Source organism: Alosa alosa, chromosome 20, assembly GCF_017589495.1.
Source record: "Alosa alosa isolate M-15738 ecotype Scorff River chromosome 20, AALO_Geno_1.1, whole genome shotgun sequence".
Classification (NCBI taxonomy): domain Eukaryota; kingdom Metazoa; phylum Chordata; class Actinopteri; order Clupeiformes; family Clupeidae; genus Alosa; species Alosa alosa.
The window spans coordinates 3,266,289-3,283,101 of record NC_063208.1 but is presented as its reverse complement, the minus strand read 5'-3'; the positions used below and the strand labels follow the sequence as shown (position 1 = coordinate 3,283,101).

Here is a 16,813-nt window from a genome sequence, read left to right as displayed (position 1 = left end):
CTGCCTCACCCCGGGGCAGCAGGGGGGCATCTTGGGGGGCATCCTGCCAGCCGAGGACTACTGCCTCACCCCAGGGCAGCAGGGGGGCATCTTGGGGGGCATTCTGCCAGCCGAGGACTACTGCCTCACCCCGGGGCAGCACGGGGGCATCCTGGGGGGCATCCTGCCAGCCGAGGACTACTGCCTCACCCCAGGGCAGCAGGGGGGCATCTTGGGGGGCATCCTGCCAGCCGACGGCTTCTCATCTCTAGCGGGTCAGTGCAGTGTGGTGGGGGGGAACAGCGGAGGTGCAGCAGGTGCACTACCACAGCAGGGGGCGCTAAAGAGCGCTGGAGACACAGGGCTGCTGCTGCTCACAGGCGAGGGAGACGAGTCGTCCCGGCAACGCACGTCGGGGGAACAAGACAGGCGCAATAAGAATGGGGACTGCCGCGCTGCCGTCAATATGGCAGAGGTGATGCGTACATCAGGGTTGGGTTCTGTGACTCCTGGGGTGGGGGTGAGTCCTGTGACGGAGTTGACTCCTGGGGTGGGGGTGAGACCTGGGATGGAGGTGACTGTCGAGGCAGGAGAGGGCCCTGTGATGGAGGTGGGCCCTGTGACGGAGTTGACACCTGGGGTGGGGCTGAGTCCTGGGATGGAGGTGACTGTAGGGGCAGAGGTGGACCCTGTGACGGAGGAGACTGTGGAGTCCGAGGCGGTGGTGACGCGGGACCTGGGTGAGCTGGGCGCGCTGTTCGAGGGCTGCATCGCGGAGGTGGGCCGTCTGGAGCAGCGTCGGGACGAGCTGGTGACGGAGCTGCTGGAGCTGGAGCGCCCCCTGGCGGAGGGGGTGCAGGCGCTGCGGGACGAGCTGACCGAGGCCCACACACAGCTGCACCGCTCTGGCCTGCAGAAGGAGGACCTGAAGGACAGCATCCGCCTGCTCAAGAGGCAGCTGTTCGCCGTGGCCAGGGCCTGCGCTCAGAGCCAGGTGGAGCTGTCATCACGGAAACATGAGGCACAGAAGCTGAGCAATGTGCAGGTGAGAAAGGGACAGTCTTCCCCAGTTACTCTGTGTGTGTGTGTGTGTGTGTGTGTGTGTGTGTGTGTGTGTGTGTATGTGTAGTCTTCTCCAATAATTGTTGCTCTGTCTTTAAAGTTTCTGCATGACTGTGCTGCTGTCTTTAATGTGTGTGTGTGTGTGTGTGTGCTATGTATATGGCAGGAGGAACTGCAGGCACAGGTGCAGGCTCTGACGGACGAGGCAGCCCACCTGCGCTCGGAGCACGCGGGCCGCCTGCAGAGTCTGCAGGAGCAACAGGAGGTGCAGGAGAACTCCTCCTCCTCCTCGACAGACCTCTCCGACGGCCGCCGCGCCTCCTGCGACCTGCAGCAGTACCTGCAGGGGGCGCTAAGCGCGCTGGAGGAGTGGTACGAGCCGCGGCTGGTGGCCCTGCTGAAGCGGAGGGAGGGGGGCCAGGAGGCCCTGCAGAAGACGCGCGAGCAGGCCCAGGGGCTGCGCACTCAGCTGGGGCCCCTAAGGGACGAGCACGACCGGCTGCAGCTCCAGAGAACCTGCCTGGAGGAGCGGTTCCACCTCATGGAGGACCAGCGCAGGGAGACCATACTCCACTACAAGGTACGGAACTAACCACTAGAACCTGCTCCACTACAAGGTACAAAACTAACCACTAGAACATGCTCTACTACAAGGTACGGAACTAACCACTAGAACATGCTCCACTACAAGGTACGGAACTAACCACTAGAACCTGCTCCACTACAAGGTACGGAACTAACCACTAGAACATGCTCTACTACAAGGTACGGAACTAACCACTAGAACATGCTCCACTACAAGATACGGAACTAACCACTAGAACCTGCTCCACTACAAGGTACAAAACTAATCACTAGAACATGCTCTACTACAAGGTACGGAACTAACCACTAGAACATGCGGTAACACTTTATTTTAATGTGTCGCTGTTACAGTGTACCTATCTAATTAGGTACAGTGGTACAACCTGTGTAACAACATGTACTATCAGGTACTATCATTGTACTTGCATTATGAATTTGTGGGTACCTACATATAGTTGTTACATTGTAATACTGAGTGCTTTTACAAAACTTTGCCAATTTGCCTAAATTGTCATCAGAGGCAAAGAGCTGACCTGAGACCTGCTGGATGGGGTAAATCTGGTCATGATAGATTTGATATACAAAGCATCTTAGCTCCAGTCAAGGCCTCATTGTCTTCAGTGTACATGTAACAGCTGTGCTGCTACAACCTTGTAACTCTTTGATACAGTGGAATAAACCTATTAAGTGTACCAGTTAATTACTTACATGTACATATGCGTGTATGTTATGTCTTCGATGTCTTGGAACAGGTCTACTAATTCACTACATAGTACGTATATCAACTGTGTTGGTACACACTTATTGCTCTTTGATACAGTGGCATAAACCCATTAAAATGAAGTGTACCAGTTAAGTACTTACAATTACATATTACATGTATGTTGTATCATTGGTGTCTTGGAACATGTCTGCCATTACCCTACATACTGTAGTACATGTATCAACTGTGTTGGTACACATTTATTACTCTTTTGATACAGTGAAATAAACCCATTAAAATAAAGTGTACCAGTTAAGTACTTACATCTACATATATACATCCTGTCAATGATGTTATGCATCCTGTAATTGATGTGTTGAAACGTGTCTGCTGTTACACCATGCATTTATCTCCAGCAGGGTTGATTACTGCAATGGACTGTTCACAGGCCTTCCTAAAAAGACTATTAAACAGCTTCAGGTGATACAAAATGCAGCAGCTAGGACTCTAACAAAAACTAAAAGAACTGACCACATTACTCCAATTCTTAAGTCCTTGCACTGGCTTCCAGTAAGTCACAGAATTGACTTTAAAGCACTATTGCTTGTTTATAAATCAGTAAATGGAGCAGGACCTAAATACTTGTCAGACATGCTTCAGCAGTACACACCTTCTCGTCCTCTCAGGTCCCAGGTGAAAAACCTGCTAGTAAAACCTACAGTTAGAACTAAACATGGTGAAGCAGCTTTTAGCTGCTATGCGGCTCAGCTGTGGAACCAACTTTCGGATGACATTAAAAAGGCCCCAACTGTAGCCAGTTTTAAATCTAGACTTAAGACCAAACTGTTCTCAGGCGCTTTCTGCTAACTGTGCGAAGTTACAAATTCTGAATCTGCCTCGATAATTATTCTACTTTGTCTTTTATTACTTGTTTTACTACTTTTGCCTTTGTTTTGCTTACTAATTATTCTTTATTTTTTAAATGATTTTACCTTGTGTTTTATGTTTTCTTTTTATTATGATCTTTACCTTTTAACTATTCTTTGACTATATTGCCCTTCTATGCTTTTATTTGTTATTATCGTTTGGTTTTGTTTATGTAAAGCACATTGAATGACCTCTGTGTATGAAATGTGCTATATAAATAAACTTGACTTGACTTGACTTGACTTGACACCACACAGTACATGTGAATTAGTAGACCTGTTCCAAGACAAGACCTGTTCCAGTTTATTCCACTGTATCAAAGAGTGACAAGGTTGTAGCAGCACAGCTGTTACATGTACACTGAAGACAATGAGGCCTTGACTGGAGCTAAGCATGCTTTGTATATCAAATCTATCATGACCCGATTTACCCCATCCAGCAGGTCTCAGGTCAGCTCTTTGCCTCTGATGAAAATTTAGGCAAATTGGCAAAGTTTTGTAAAAGCACTCAGTATTACAATGTAACAACTATATGTAGGTACCCACAAATACATAATGCAAGTACATGTTGTTACACAGGTTGTACCACTGTACCTAATTAGGTAGGTACACTGTAACAGCGACACATTAAAATAAAGTGTTACCGAACATGCTCCACTACAAGATACGGAACTAACCACTAGAACATGCTCCACTACAAGGTACGGAACTAACCACTAGAACCTGCTCCACTACAAGGTACAAAACTAACCACTAGAACATGCTCTACTACAAGCTACGGAACTAAACACTAGAACATGCTCCACTACAAGATACGGAACTAACCACTAGAACCTGCTCCACTACAAGGTACGGAACTAGCCACTAGAACATACTCCACTACAAGGTACAGAACTAGCCATTAGAACATACTCCACTACAAAGTACAGAACTAACCACTAGAACAGGGGTCAACAAATGGTGGACCCTGACATGATCCTATCCGGACCCGGACGATAATAGCCTAATTTAGATTTTCACGTACGTAAGATTTTCAAAGCTGCGCTAAATGTTTCGTTGGTTAAGGATAACAGCATTTACTTCAGGAGCTTCAGGAACCATCATTTCACTTGCTGCTACTCAGCCAGTGAAATCTGTGAATTCTGATAAAGTCAGTGAGTAAAGTAGCCTACTATGGGGAAGAGACTCACTGATAGCTTGAAACGAGCGAGGAGAGGAGACGGGACGAGAAACAATCAGATGGATATCTAAGTTAACGATAAGTAAGTTATTTTCAAATCATCGATTGCTCAAAGAGGAGAAAACTGAACAGTGAGAACAGAGCTTTATATAACGATACGGGGGCAATACCACGCAAAACTGTCACGTCCGTAATGCCAACTAAATATGGATGTGACAGTTTTGCGCGGAATTGCCCTGGACCTCTTTGACATATTCTGAGACAGGCGATTTTTAAAAGCGCCAATTTGAAGCACCTCTACTAGACAAAGCATATATTTTGAGCAAGCATAGGGTAGGCTAGGCCCATTCAACAGTGAACTGAGACCACAGAATATTTTACGATTTAAGAAGGCAATATGATTGATCCACCACAATCTAGTTAAGCCTACATGCATTCACTGCCCAACAACGTGATGTTCCTGGGTTTCCAGGATTTTGGGACAAGATAAAAAAAACTAAAAAAATTAAATTAAACTTGCTACTCAGTTTTTCTCCCCAATTACTCTTATCTTGCCTTATTTCTCCTCATTTCGAATGTTGCCTTTTAGGCTACCGTATTTTCCGGACTATAAGTCACACTGGAGTATAAGTTGCACCAGTCAAAAAATGTGTCATGAAGAGGAAAAAAACATATATATAAATATATATATATGTTGCACCTGAGTCGCAGGACCAGCAAAAATATGAAAAAAGTGTGACTTATAGTCCGGAAAATACGGTACTTATTTTATTTCACATTAAACATTAGGCCTAGGCCTACAACTAGGCTCCATCCATCCTAATATATATATATATATATATATACACAACATATATATATATATATATACACACACACATAGGGGCATAGGGCCTACATACATATATAGCCTAAACACGCACGTTAAACATTATTTTTATATATTTGTTTTCCGTAACGAAGATTAATTGAATACCCCTGCACTAGAACATACTCCACTACAAGGTACAGAACTAACCACTAGAACAGAACTAACCACTAGAACATACTCCACTACAAGGTGCAGAACTAGCCACTAGAACATACTCCACTACAAGGTATAGAACCAACCGCTAACATGGTTAAAGATCAGAGCCTAATCCACTGCCGAGTGGGGTAGTCAGTAAAACTAATAAATAACATGGACTAACCACTAATACGACATGGACTAATACAACATGGACTAACCACTAATACAACATGGACTAATGACTAATACAACATGGACTAACCACTAACCACTAATACAACATGGACTAACCACTAATACAACATGGACTAACCACTAATACAACATGGTCTAACCACTAATACAACATGGAACTAACCACTAATACAACATGAACAAATCACTAATATGGACAAACCTAATACAACCTGAACTAACCACTAATACAACATGGACTAACCACTAATACAAACCACTAATACAACATTAACTAACCGCTAATACAACATGGACTAATACAACATGGACTAACCACTAATACAACATGGACTAATGACTAATACAACATGGACTAACCACTAATACAACATGGACTAACCACTAATACAACATGGTCTAATCACTAATACAACATGAACTAACCACTAATATGGACAAATCACTAATACAACCTGAACTAACCACTAATACAACATGGACTAACCACTAATACAAACCACTAATACAACATTAACTAACCGCTAACTACAACATGGACTAATACAACATGGACTAACCGCTAATACAACATGGACTAATCACTAATACAACATGGACTAATCACTAATACAACTTTAGAATCTGCTCCACTGCAAGGTGTAGAACTAGATATACAGATAAATATACTTTACTCGTCCCCAAAGGGAACTTAGGTGTTTCAGCAGCCATACAAACACAGCACTCACATAAACAGTACACATAATCCACAAGGCACAGCCTCAGGTGGGAACAAAGGAATAGTGGCAATTACTACTCCACTACAAGGAGGGGAGTTAACCAGTAATAACAAACTTACTTTTCTGCCACGATCTCACCTGCTGTGGTGTCTCAGGTGTGTTACCTGCTGTGGTGTCTCAGGTGTGTTACCTGCTGTGGTGTCTCAGGTGTGTTACCTGTTGTGGTGTCTCAGGTGTGTTACCTGCTGTGGCGCCCCAGGTGTGTTACCTGTTGTGGTGTCTCAGGTGTATCTCCTGCTGTGGCATCCCAAGTGTGTGACTTGTTGTTTTGTTTTGTTCTCCAGGAGACGGTGCAGCAGCTGGAGGAGAGCAGTCGGCAGCTGAAGATGGAGCTGCAGATGCAGCAGAGGAAGACCAGAGAGATGGAGGCGGTGAAGAACAACCTCTTGAAGCAGCTCTGCCTCTACAGGTGAGGGGGAACACCTGAGTATATATGCTAGCTGCCTCTACAGGTGAGGGGAACACCTGAGTAGAGATGTTAGCTGCCTCTACAGGTGAGGGAGAACACCTGAATAGAGATGTTACCTGGCTGCTGCTACAAGTGACGGGAACATCTGAGTAGAGATATTAGCTGCCGCTTCAGGTGAGTTAGTGGTGAGGGGGAACATCTGAGAAGATGTTAGCTGCCTCTACACTGAGAAGAGATGTTAGCTGCCACTTCAGGTTAGGGGGAACATCTGAGTAGCTGTTAGCTACCTCCATAGGCGAGAGGAACACCTGAGATGTTAGCTGCTTCGACAGGTAAAGGAAACACCTGTATGGAAATGCCACCTGCCTCTACAGTGAGGGCAGCCATTTGTGTAGCGTAATAAGTAGTATCCTGTAAGATCTCTACCTGCAGTCTCATGCTGTCGTGTGTGTGTGTGTGTGTGTCCAGAGCCAGCCCAGAGAACCATGAAGAGGTGAAGCCACCAGCTCTTGGAGACCACAGCAACCAGCAGCCCTCTATGGTGGAGGTGCAGACCTGAGACAAGTCAATGTGTGTGTGTGTGTGTGTGTGTGGTCGAGGGTGCTATCCGAGTTGGGTGTCATGGGAGAGGGGGTTGAGCATGTGCTGTATGTGTGTGTGGGCCGAGTGTGCTTGGAGTGTATGTGTTAAGTATGTGTGTGTGGGGGGAGAATCAGTAAGGTTTGTCAGCATGGAATGGCTTCTTCTCTTACTTCATACCAGAGGCAAAAGCTGCACTGAAATCCACTTGAGCTCTAGCTCCCCCATGTGTGTTGGAGTGTTTGTAGAAAAGGGTTAATCTAAGCCAGGGGTGTCATAGTTACGGCCTGGGGGCCAGACCCCCAGATATTTTGGGTAAGAAGGGAAAATAAATAATCTACTATGACTGTGTAATAAGCAATGGCTCAAAGACATACAATAATTAAACTTAGCACTACAAACCACCTACAGGAAGGAAGATTCCGAAAAAGAAACGCACGGTTTGCTGCGCTAACAATTCCATAATCATGTTGGCGTATACTACTGTACTCTCTGTGATGGTGAAACCCCATCTTCCAAGAGTCTAGTTATGTAAAGAAAGAGCAGCACATGACATCAGCACATGATGAACCCATATGCCTTGTTTGCTCATAAGTGGGTGCAGTAAACGAGTACAGGAAACAACATACCATAATTAATGACCCCACAAGGTCTCATTCCAACAAATCCGGCCCACTGCCTAATATGAGTCCGACGGACACCCCTGTTCTAAGCACAGCTCTCAGAATGTAGATGTCACTGTTTACTTTTAGAACCTGGAGTGACTGCTATGTAGTACACTGAATATTCTAGAACAAGCTGCTCCTCTTGAGTGGGTTGAAATAATCAGGCTTTAATAAAGACTTTGAACAAACTGTGCGAGTGACTGTGTGCCTTTACTATGGAGCTCAGATGAGACTTGGGGCCATATATGGCCATTGCTATGGTACATCTAAACAAGCGGAGAGGGTGATGAGACTCAAGACCGGCTGAGTGCTGTACCTCTACAAGCAGAAGAGCCGCTCTTCAGACCTCCTTCAGTCACCTGAACATAAACAGCTGTGGCGCTTTAGGACGACACACAGAGCCGTTAATCAGATGAGTCACGTCTTCCAGAGAATAACCACGCTCGACCAAGCCTCAATGAAAACAATTTATTCTTAATGTACAACTGACTTGACAGAGAGAAGAGAAACACAGAAAAAAAAGTGTCACAAATGTATCACAATATTAAAAAGACAACAAACAAAACCACTGGGACAAGTACTTAAAAAAAGAAGTAGAAAAGTCATTGCTGAGAGAGAGAGAGAGAGAGAGAGAGAGAGAGAGAGAGAGAGATGCTGGTGGTATACATGTCAAGATGAAGCGAGACAAATGCGATGGAAGAGAGTACATCTGCCCTCCTCCTCTCCTGCCTGGGCCTGAGCTGCTAGCATTAGCAACTGCGCTTCTTTAACAGCTAGCCGCTAGCATCAGCAACTGCTCGTCTTTACCAGCTAGCCGCTAGCATTAGCAAGTGCTCTTCTTTGCCAGCTAGCCGCTAGCATTAGCAACTGCTCATCTTCACCTGCTAGCTGTTAGCATTAGCAACGGCCTCCTTCACCCTCTAGCCGCTAGCATTAGCAACTGCTCAATTTATCAGCTAGATGCTAGCTTTAGAATCTGCTCACTTTTACCAGCTAGCTGCTAGCATTAGCACCTGCTCATCTTTATCAGCTGAGGGTGGGGGAACAAGCCAAGCTGGGAAATCAACAGCACACACAGAAGGCCAAGCACACTAATCAGGGCACTGCACACTACCTCACCTGATAATGGGGGTGGGGACAAACCAATCCGTTTAGAAAAATACTTTTTTTACATATTACAAAACACCTGGGGCTTTCTTTGAGGTGAGAAATCTGCCGCAGTATTTAGTGAGCCGGAGTTTTAACTCTTTCTCTCAGGGGAAAGGGGTGTGTAGACCTTCTAGCCTGGGGGTTGGGTGGTGGGGTGGGGTGGGGGTGTGGCCATGGGGTAGGGGGTGCGGTCATGAGATGGGCAGGTTGGGTGATTGTGTTTTGGGGCGGGGCAATGGTTCTGCAGCTTCCTCAACCCTGGACCTCCGCGTCGGCTGCGCCCTCTGGATCCTCATCGTTGTAGATGTTCTCCGCCTGCAAGAGAAGAGGGTTCTGGTGAGCTGCGGTTCTGGAACAGTTATTTAACAGAGCGGGAGAGATCACAACGGAATAGATCACAAGCAGCACTAGAATTAAGGGCTTCTGAAAGAGCAAGGTGTGTGGATGTGCAATTAATGTGTGTGTGTGTGTGTGTGGATGATTAGAGTATGGTTGTGTGTGCAGTTGTCTAGTGTGTTGTGTGTGTGTGTTTGTGGTAGGATGTGCCTAATCTCGGCACAGAATAGCTGTTATTTTTTACCATCTGCAAAGGGAGTTTATCTATGTCTTTGGTATGTGCGTAGATGAGTGTGTGGTTATTTAAGAGTGTAGTTGAATTGTGTGTGTGTGTGTGTGTGTGTGTTGTAGTTAGTTTACCATCTGCCAGACTTGCATGATGTTGTCCTCGGACACAGAGCAGATGACCCAGGGCTCATTGGGGTTCCAGGAGAAGTCTGAGATCTTGGCTGTGTGGCCGCCATGGATGAACTGAGGAAAGAGACAGGACATGAGCAACACACACACAGTCTTACACAACTGCTACACAGCGAGTGATTAAGGGAGGGTGAGAGTGTGTGTGTGGCCGCCATGGATGAACTGAGGAAAGAGACCGTAACATGAGCAACACACACACACAGTCTTACACAATCAGGGCAGCATGGGGGGGTGGGGGGAGTGATTAAAAGAGGGTGTGTATGTGTGTGTGTGTGTGTGGGGAGATGAAGACACACCAGCAGCTCGGGAGGACCATCCTCAGCATCTTCAGGCGACTGCTCCTCTCCAATTTTACTGAAAAAAAATAATACATTTATGAGAACCGGACACACACACACACACACACACTCTCTCTCTCTTGCGTTCCAACAGGAAGTGAGCATGTCCTACCTGAGATCCCAGACATTGAGTCTTCTGTCTGTCCCGCTGGATGCCAGGATGGTCTCGTTATGGGGTGACCACTGGACCTAAAGGGACACACACACACACACACACTTAACTGTAACTGGGAATTTACACTGCAAGAAAGACTGGGTTAGTGTATAGGTTCTAATTTACACTGCAAGAAAGACTGGGTTAGTGTATAGGTTCTAATTTACACCGCAAGAGAGACTGGGTTAGTGTATAGGTTCTGTGTAGACTAAATGAGGGCTGAGATTAGGGTTCTGTATGGACTGGGTTAGTGTATAGGTTCTGTGTAGACTGAGTTAGTGTATAGGGTCTGTGTAGACTGGGTGAGGGCTGAGATTAGGGTTCTAATGGACTCGGGAGGGCTCATGAGTGTTCTGGGTCAAGGTTAATGTTCGAGTTCTGGACTGGGTTACGGTTCTGTGTGGTCTGGGTCAGGGTTCTGGTTCTGTGTGGACTAAGTCAGGGTTCTGGTTCTGTGTGGACTAAGTTAGGGTTCTGGTTCTGAGTGGACTGGGTCAAGAGCGCAGCAGTGTTGTTGCAACTCAGCAGGTCCTACCTGGAAGATCTCGTCCTTGTGCGACTCAAAGGAGTGCAGCTTCAGCTTCAGATTCCTCAGATCCCACAGGGCCACCGTCTGCCGAGACCACACACACACACGTTAATCACAGAGGACCACAAACACACACATCAATCACAGAGGACCGCACTTAACACCTCAATCACACAAGGCCAAACACGATTTATTAGTGACAATAAACGAGTAGACAGATCAATAACATGTCTTTATATGCTGGATTTATCATGAACTACCTACCATGCAACAATTTTTTTTTTTTTTTTTAAAGTTGATGCCTGTTTTGTTCATTCATGTCTCGAGAACTATCAAACATTTCCTCATTATCAGGGTCAATTAGTGGAAATAGTCCACGTTCTTTTGATATTTGTAGGCATTGGTATGTTCATATCTTTGGTAAGTTCGTATTTTCTGTGTGGCAGTGTGGCAATGGGACCTCTGAACTTTGACCTTTCCTCCCTGTACCAGTGGGACCTCTGAACTTTGACCTTTCCTCCCTGTATCAGTGTGGCAGTGGGACCTCTGAACTTTGACCTTTCCTCCCTGTATCAGTGTGGCAGTGGGACCTCTGAACTTTGACCTTTCGTCCCTGTACCAGTGTGTTGTGCTGCTCAGCTCTGAAATCTGACCTTGTCTGCGGACCCAGTGGCCAGGATGAACTCGCTGTAGGGGTTAAAGGACAGGCAGTTGACCTCAGCAGTGTGGGCGTCCACTGCATGGCTGGGCTTGGACGTGTTATTGGACCGGGTGTCCCAGCTGGGGGTAGACAGAACAGGATCACATGAGAAAGCACACACACACTCTTATCATAGATAACATTTAAGGCTCACATCCACCTAAACAAACCAACAAACACACACACTCTTGTTGTTGATGATGATGCTTCATATCCACGCATGTGTACACACACACACACACACACACACACATATCTCTCTCTCTCTCTCTCTCATTGTTGATACTTCATATCCACGCATGGGTACACCCACACACGTTGCGTAAGACATTTCATTCTCACACCCATGTGTACACACACACTATAAGCACATAAACACTCTTTAGTTACCAGGCTTAGAGAGAAGACCAAATGCGCCACACCACCACACACAGTGCTTGTACATACATCATGAGTTTTTGATCGTCTGCGACGGATCCAAAGAGCGACTCGTGCAACAGGTGCCAGGAGACATCCTCCACCACAGCCGTGTGTCCGGTGAAGATGGTCTTAGCATCCACCACCTTCCCCTCCTTAGGCACCGTACTGATGTCCCACAGACAGATAGTCTAGAGAGAGAGAGAGAGAGAGAGGAGAAAAAGAGAGAGGAGAAAGAAAGAAAGAAAGAAAGAAAGAAAGAAAGAAAGAAAGAAAGAAAGAGAGAGGAGAAAGAGAGAGGTCAGTTCAACCCGTGGTCTTGTGCTTAGTCTGCATGTTGAACTTCGAGCTTCTCAATGCATCTGGTAAAGCCAATTATTAGCAAACGCAATTATTAGCAATGCCGAAGTCACAAGCCACCAGCTTCCAGGGTCAATTTAGCACTAGTGTGTGTGCATCTAACAGGGTCGTCATGAGCCGAGCCACATAGGTTGGGATCAGAGCATGTCTGTGGGACTACGCAGTGTGTGTGTGTGTGTGTGTGTGTGTGTGTGTGTGTGTGTGTGTGTGTGTCCTTACGTGGTCGTCTGAGGCGCTGAGCAGGCAGCCACTGAGGTTGGGGTTCCAGGAGAGGCCGTACCCCTCTTTCTGATGACCCCGCAGGCGCAGGTCAGGGCAGCACTCTCCAGAGGGGTCTGATACACACACACACACACACACAATAAGCACTTTCCAGAGAGATCTGACAGTACATTTATTTACACAATTATCACAGCAACCACTGGAACTCAAGTGAATGAAGACAAGATGAACTGAGCAAAGAAAACAAAATGTGTGTGTACCGGGTTTGGAGGGGTGTTTGGTGTAGTCGAAATGTGTGTAACGGGTTTGGAGGGGTGTTTGGTGTAGTCGAAATGTGTGTACCGGGTTTGGAGGGGTGTTTGGTGTAGTCGAAGACGAGCACGTCGCTGGTGGGGGTCTTGGTGGCGATGATGCAGGGGTTCTGGGGCATGTAGCGCGCCCTGTTCACCTCCCCCTCGTGGTTAATCTTAATTTCAATCTCAATCTTTCCACTCACCGAGCCAAAACCACCAAACTCTGCAAGACATCACACAGAGAAGACATGTTACACTCACACATTTGCTTTACATTTATGAAACACACACACACACACACCAAACTCTGCAAGACAACACACAGAGAAGGCATGTTACACTCACACATTTTGTATTACATTTATGCACTTAGCAGAGGCTTTTAACCGTAGCGATTTGTGAGGAATAACATTCAAGCTACAATGCAGGAGACCTTAGGTTGCAATTAATACTACATCAATCAATACTATTACCATAGGATGAGAGTGCAGGCGTTAAAGTACTAGTCAAAGAGTATTCGAAGGAGAAAGTGATAGAAGGACGGAGGTAGAGAAGGGAAGAAGAGAATACAGAATACAACAGACAGAAGTGTATACATTACACACCAAAGGACGGCACATAGACACCATCGAACAGGACTCGAGACAATGGTGTGGGGGGGTGTGTGTGTGCGCGTGTGTGTCATATTGTAGACCAGAAGTCCCACCTCCTTTCTCGCTGTCGTAGTGCGATGCATCAAACTGGGACAAAGGATGGCACATAAGACACCATCGAACAGGTATCGAGACAGAGTGAGAGTGTGTTTGTGTGTGTGTGTCATATTGTAGACCCACCTCCTTTCTCGCTGTCGTAGTGCGATGCATCAAACTGGGCGTCGTCGTTGGGCAGCTGGACGCTTGCTATGACCAGGTGGTTCTGCTCGTCTGAGGTGTGTGTCCCGAGAACTAGACGGTGCACGCTGTAGTCCTTCCCCTCAGGTCTGTGCACACACACACAAAGGGCCACAATGACTGTTTGAGTATACATGCGTACAACAAATCACTGACATTTAAACGTTCACATACAGACACATGTTCACATTTAGTGCTCTTGTTGTACCTTCATATCATCTACATGACTGTTGTCTAACACACATACACACACACACACACCTCACCATTATTTACATGGCCAGTGCTCATGTAAAATTACTAACACTTTCTTGTTCACAACACAACTTTTTACTGCTCTTACTCCACAAATGTCTTTTAAACACCAAATTATACTTTAACTCTGATCATGCAGATACGGAGGCAAGAGACAGTCAAAGTATCCCCAATAAGTCAACTTAGCACTTTCACTTCAGTGACAGTTTTGCCCAGCACACCCACTAAGGAAGTAGCTGCCAAACTTCAAAGCGTAACCGGCATTTGCCCTTTACAATCTGGCATGGCATTTGAGAGCCATCTACAGTCGCAAGCATGTAACAAGTGTCTCGGGCTTACCGCGTAACGTCAGGAAGCCACTGTGCAGTCAGGCTGGGCCACTCGAGCGCATGGGTCATCACCAGGTCGTAGAGAAACGGAGTGTTTTTCTTCCAAATTTTATACTCCTCGTTGATGACCCTCTCCTCCACCGCATCATCAAATGCAGCTGCACGCACAAAACGAAGTGATGTTCAGTTAGTGAAGTTAGCTTGACAACTCTTTGACACGTCTTTTTCTTTGAGAGTACTGTTCCCGAAGAAATAGTCTCACTTTAGAGGTATGCTAATTCAATCAATTAAAAGTGAATAAGTATGTAATATTAAAAAGTAATTTGTTACTTTTGATACGAGTGAGGCACCAATTCAGCGCAAGTAGCGTTAGTGGAGTTCACATTAGCCTAGTTAGCTAGCTGGCTAATGAAGCTTCACTGGTCCAGGTCCTACTGTTCAACACATCCTCAACCTGATGCAAGGAACTGATAACACTTAAAACAGCAATTATTCGAAATTAAATTGACAGATAACCATAATCAGACTGTCAAAGAGGCATGTACCCATAGCTACAAGGCTAAAACACCTAGCTATGTTCCACCGAATAGTGCTATTCAATTAATGTTAGCTAGCTGGCTAGTTAGTTTCATTCATTTCAAGCCAAAAGAGTCAACAAGGCTAGCTAACAAGCTAAGATGAGCTAATGGTAACCAAACAGCTAGCGGAATGCAGAAACTGCTTCACGTAAAATGCTCACACAGTTCCAATATTGTAATAAGTTACCATATTTACCCACAAAGTCATAGAAAAGGTGAAAACCATTACAATGTATCGTGCCGGTTTACTAACAATGTGGCGCGATTCGGCCTGCGTAGTAAAGTGACATGGAGTCCGCTGCTGCCTAATCGTTGCATTTAATTGCGGTGTCTAATCGTCTATCCCATTAAAACAATAATTTACGTGGTAATTTTGTGAAACCTTATGGTACAAACTCACCTTCTTTATCCGCCATGGTCACTTAATCTATGAAGTGCGAATGTAGAGATATCCGCTAATCAATAAATAACATTAAAATGCGCAGGATGCTCTTTGTCTTGCAACTACACGCCGTGCACGTTCGCGCCAACTCCGCAGGCTCGCGCCACCAATCAGTGGAGAGCAAACATATGGCGGCACTGCCTTGGTGGAATATGGGTCCTACAGTCCCCCAAATTCTCTCTCACATCGCCATCTTGTGCGCCACTTTGTGTCACTGTTTACAAAATTACTTAAATTATAATTTCAACAATGAAATACGTATGGAATTCTGAATGATCTTTGGCAGGGGCGGAGTGGGATACCAACTAAATATTACCGAGAGATTTCAGACAAACGGGGGCGTGGTGTTGATTCATTCTTTCTAATTTATGGGAAAGATTCTTAAACATGTTGCGGTCGCTCATCTAACATCTTAAGCAGTCTAAATAGCAGCCTACCCATCTCATACGCATTCAATAACCTGTCAGATCATCATAGTTGTTACCACCTTATTACCAGGGTTGTGGGAAGGGCGCAGCCACTTACTATCTTTGAAGATCACAGTAATCAGCCTGGCCGGAATATTTGCGATTAGGCTACCACTCCGCTGCTCTATAGGCCGACTGTACATGTAGGTCTAGACCAGAGCCCGTCTACGAGGTCCTTTGCATTTCCACAAGCACCCCTTTGCCACGCCCGTTCAATAACCTACATCTTATTCAATAGTAGACTATGTAGGCTAGGCATTTAAATACAATTATAGCTTTGCTGCTTGGTAAATTCATAAACCCATACAGCATGGGACAAAAATGGCAGTGGCCTAATAGGCTAGTTAGGCTATTTCTATAAGGGAACTCTGGCACTGGTTAAGAGATCATAGAAAAGACTAAACATAGGCATTGCTAGTTCATTACAAATATTATAAACCTAGGCATTGCTAGTTCATTGCAAAGATTATTGGATTACTAGATACTATTGGATTGTTGGACTACTTTTTGCACCTTCACCATGACACTCACTCTACCTTACCACGCACACAGAATCACAGGCCCAGTACCGGCCCTGCCAGTGCCTCATGCTTGATCATCCTTAAGCACACTGTGGATTTTTTTTATTTAATTTATATAGTATATTTAGTATTTCGTTTTTTAGTTTTTCTTATCTTCTACTGTCTCTATTGTACAGTGGAGTTTTGTTATATATACTTATATTTACTCTTTCTGCTGTAAGTGCATTTTGTGTGTGATGTATGCTACTGAGACCTTGAATTTCCCCTTGGGGATCAATAAAGTATCTATCTATCTCTATCTTATAAACCTTGCATGTTCACTCCTCTCGCAACGTTTGCACGGGG

At 45.6% G+C, this 16,813-nt stretch overlaps 2 protein-coding genes across 3 annotated transcripts in view; one reads left to right on the top strand and one right to left on the bottom strand.

The window, feature by feature from the left end:
- The window catches only part of sync (syncoilin, intermediate filament protein), a 13,020-nt gene extending 5,316 nt beyond the window's left edge, over nucleotides 1–7,704 (top strand). The window contains exons 2-5 of the mRNA XM_048230537.1: nucleotides 1–1,024; nucleotides 1,208–1,621; nucleotides 6,703–6,827; nucleotides 7,296–7,704. The exon at nucleotides 1–1,024 is cut by the window's left edge and continues 384 nt beyond it. Of these exons, the coding sequence (XP_048086494.1) occupies nucleotides 1–1,024; nucleotides 1,208–1,621; nucleotides 6,703–6,827; nucleotides 7,296–7,386 (1,654 nt within the window). The 3' untranslated portion in view covers nucleotides 7,387–7,704. The remainder of the gene's footprint in view (nucleotides 1,025–1,207; nucleotides 1,622–6,702; nucleotides 6,828–7,295) is intronic.
- Nucleotides 7,705–8,525: 821 nt separating this feature from the next.
- Nucleotides 8,526–15,603, bottom strand: rbbp4 (retinoblastoma binding protein 4). 2 transcript variants are annotated; one of them, XM_048230436.1, is made up of 12 exons: nucleotides 15,439–15,601; nucleotides 14,471–14,618; nucleotides 13,820–13,965; nucleotides 13,036–13,209; nucleotides 12,691–12,806; nucleotides 12,142–12,302; nucleotides 11,648–11,774; nucleotides 11,001–11,078; nucleotides 10,424–10,500; nucleotides 10,270–10,327; nucleotides 9,917–10,027; nucleotides 8,526–9,535 (listed from the first exon to the last, which is right to left on the bottom strand). In XM_048230436.1, exons 1-12 carry the CDS (start codon nucleotides 15,452–15,454, stop codon nucleotides 9,473–9,475), a joined length of 1,275 nt encoding a protein of 424 aa, XP_048086393.1. In that variant the 5' UTR covers nucleotides 15,455–15,601; the 3' UTR covers nucleotides 8,526–9,472. The 2 variants fall into 2 exon arrangements, with proteins under 2 accessions (XP_048086393.1, XP_048086395.1); XM_048230438.1 differs by lacking the exons at nucleotides 8,526–9,535; nucleotides 9,917–10,027 and adding an exon at nucleotides 10,079–10,135 and having other exon boundaries at nucleotides 15,439–15,603.
- Between the last annotated feature and the right edge of the window lie 1,210 nt (nucleotides 15,604–16,813).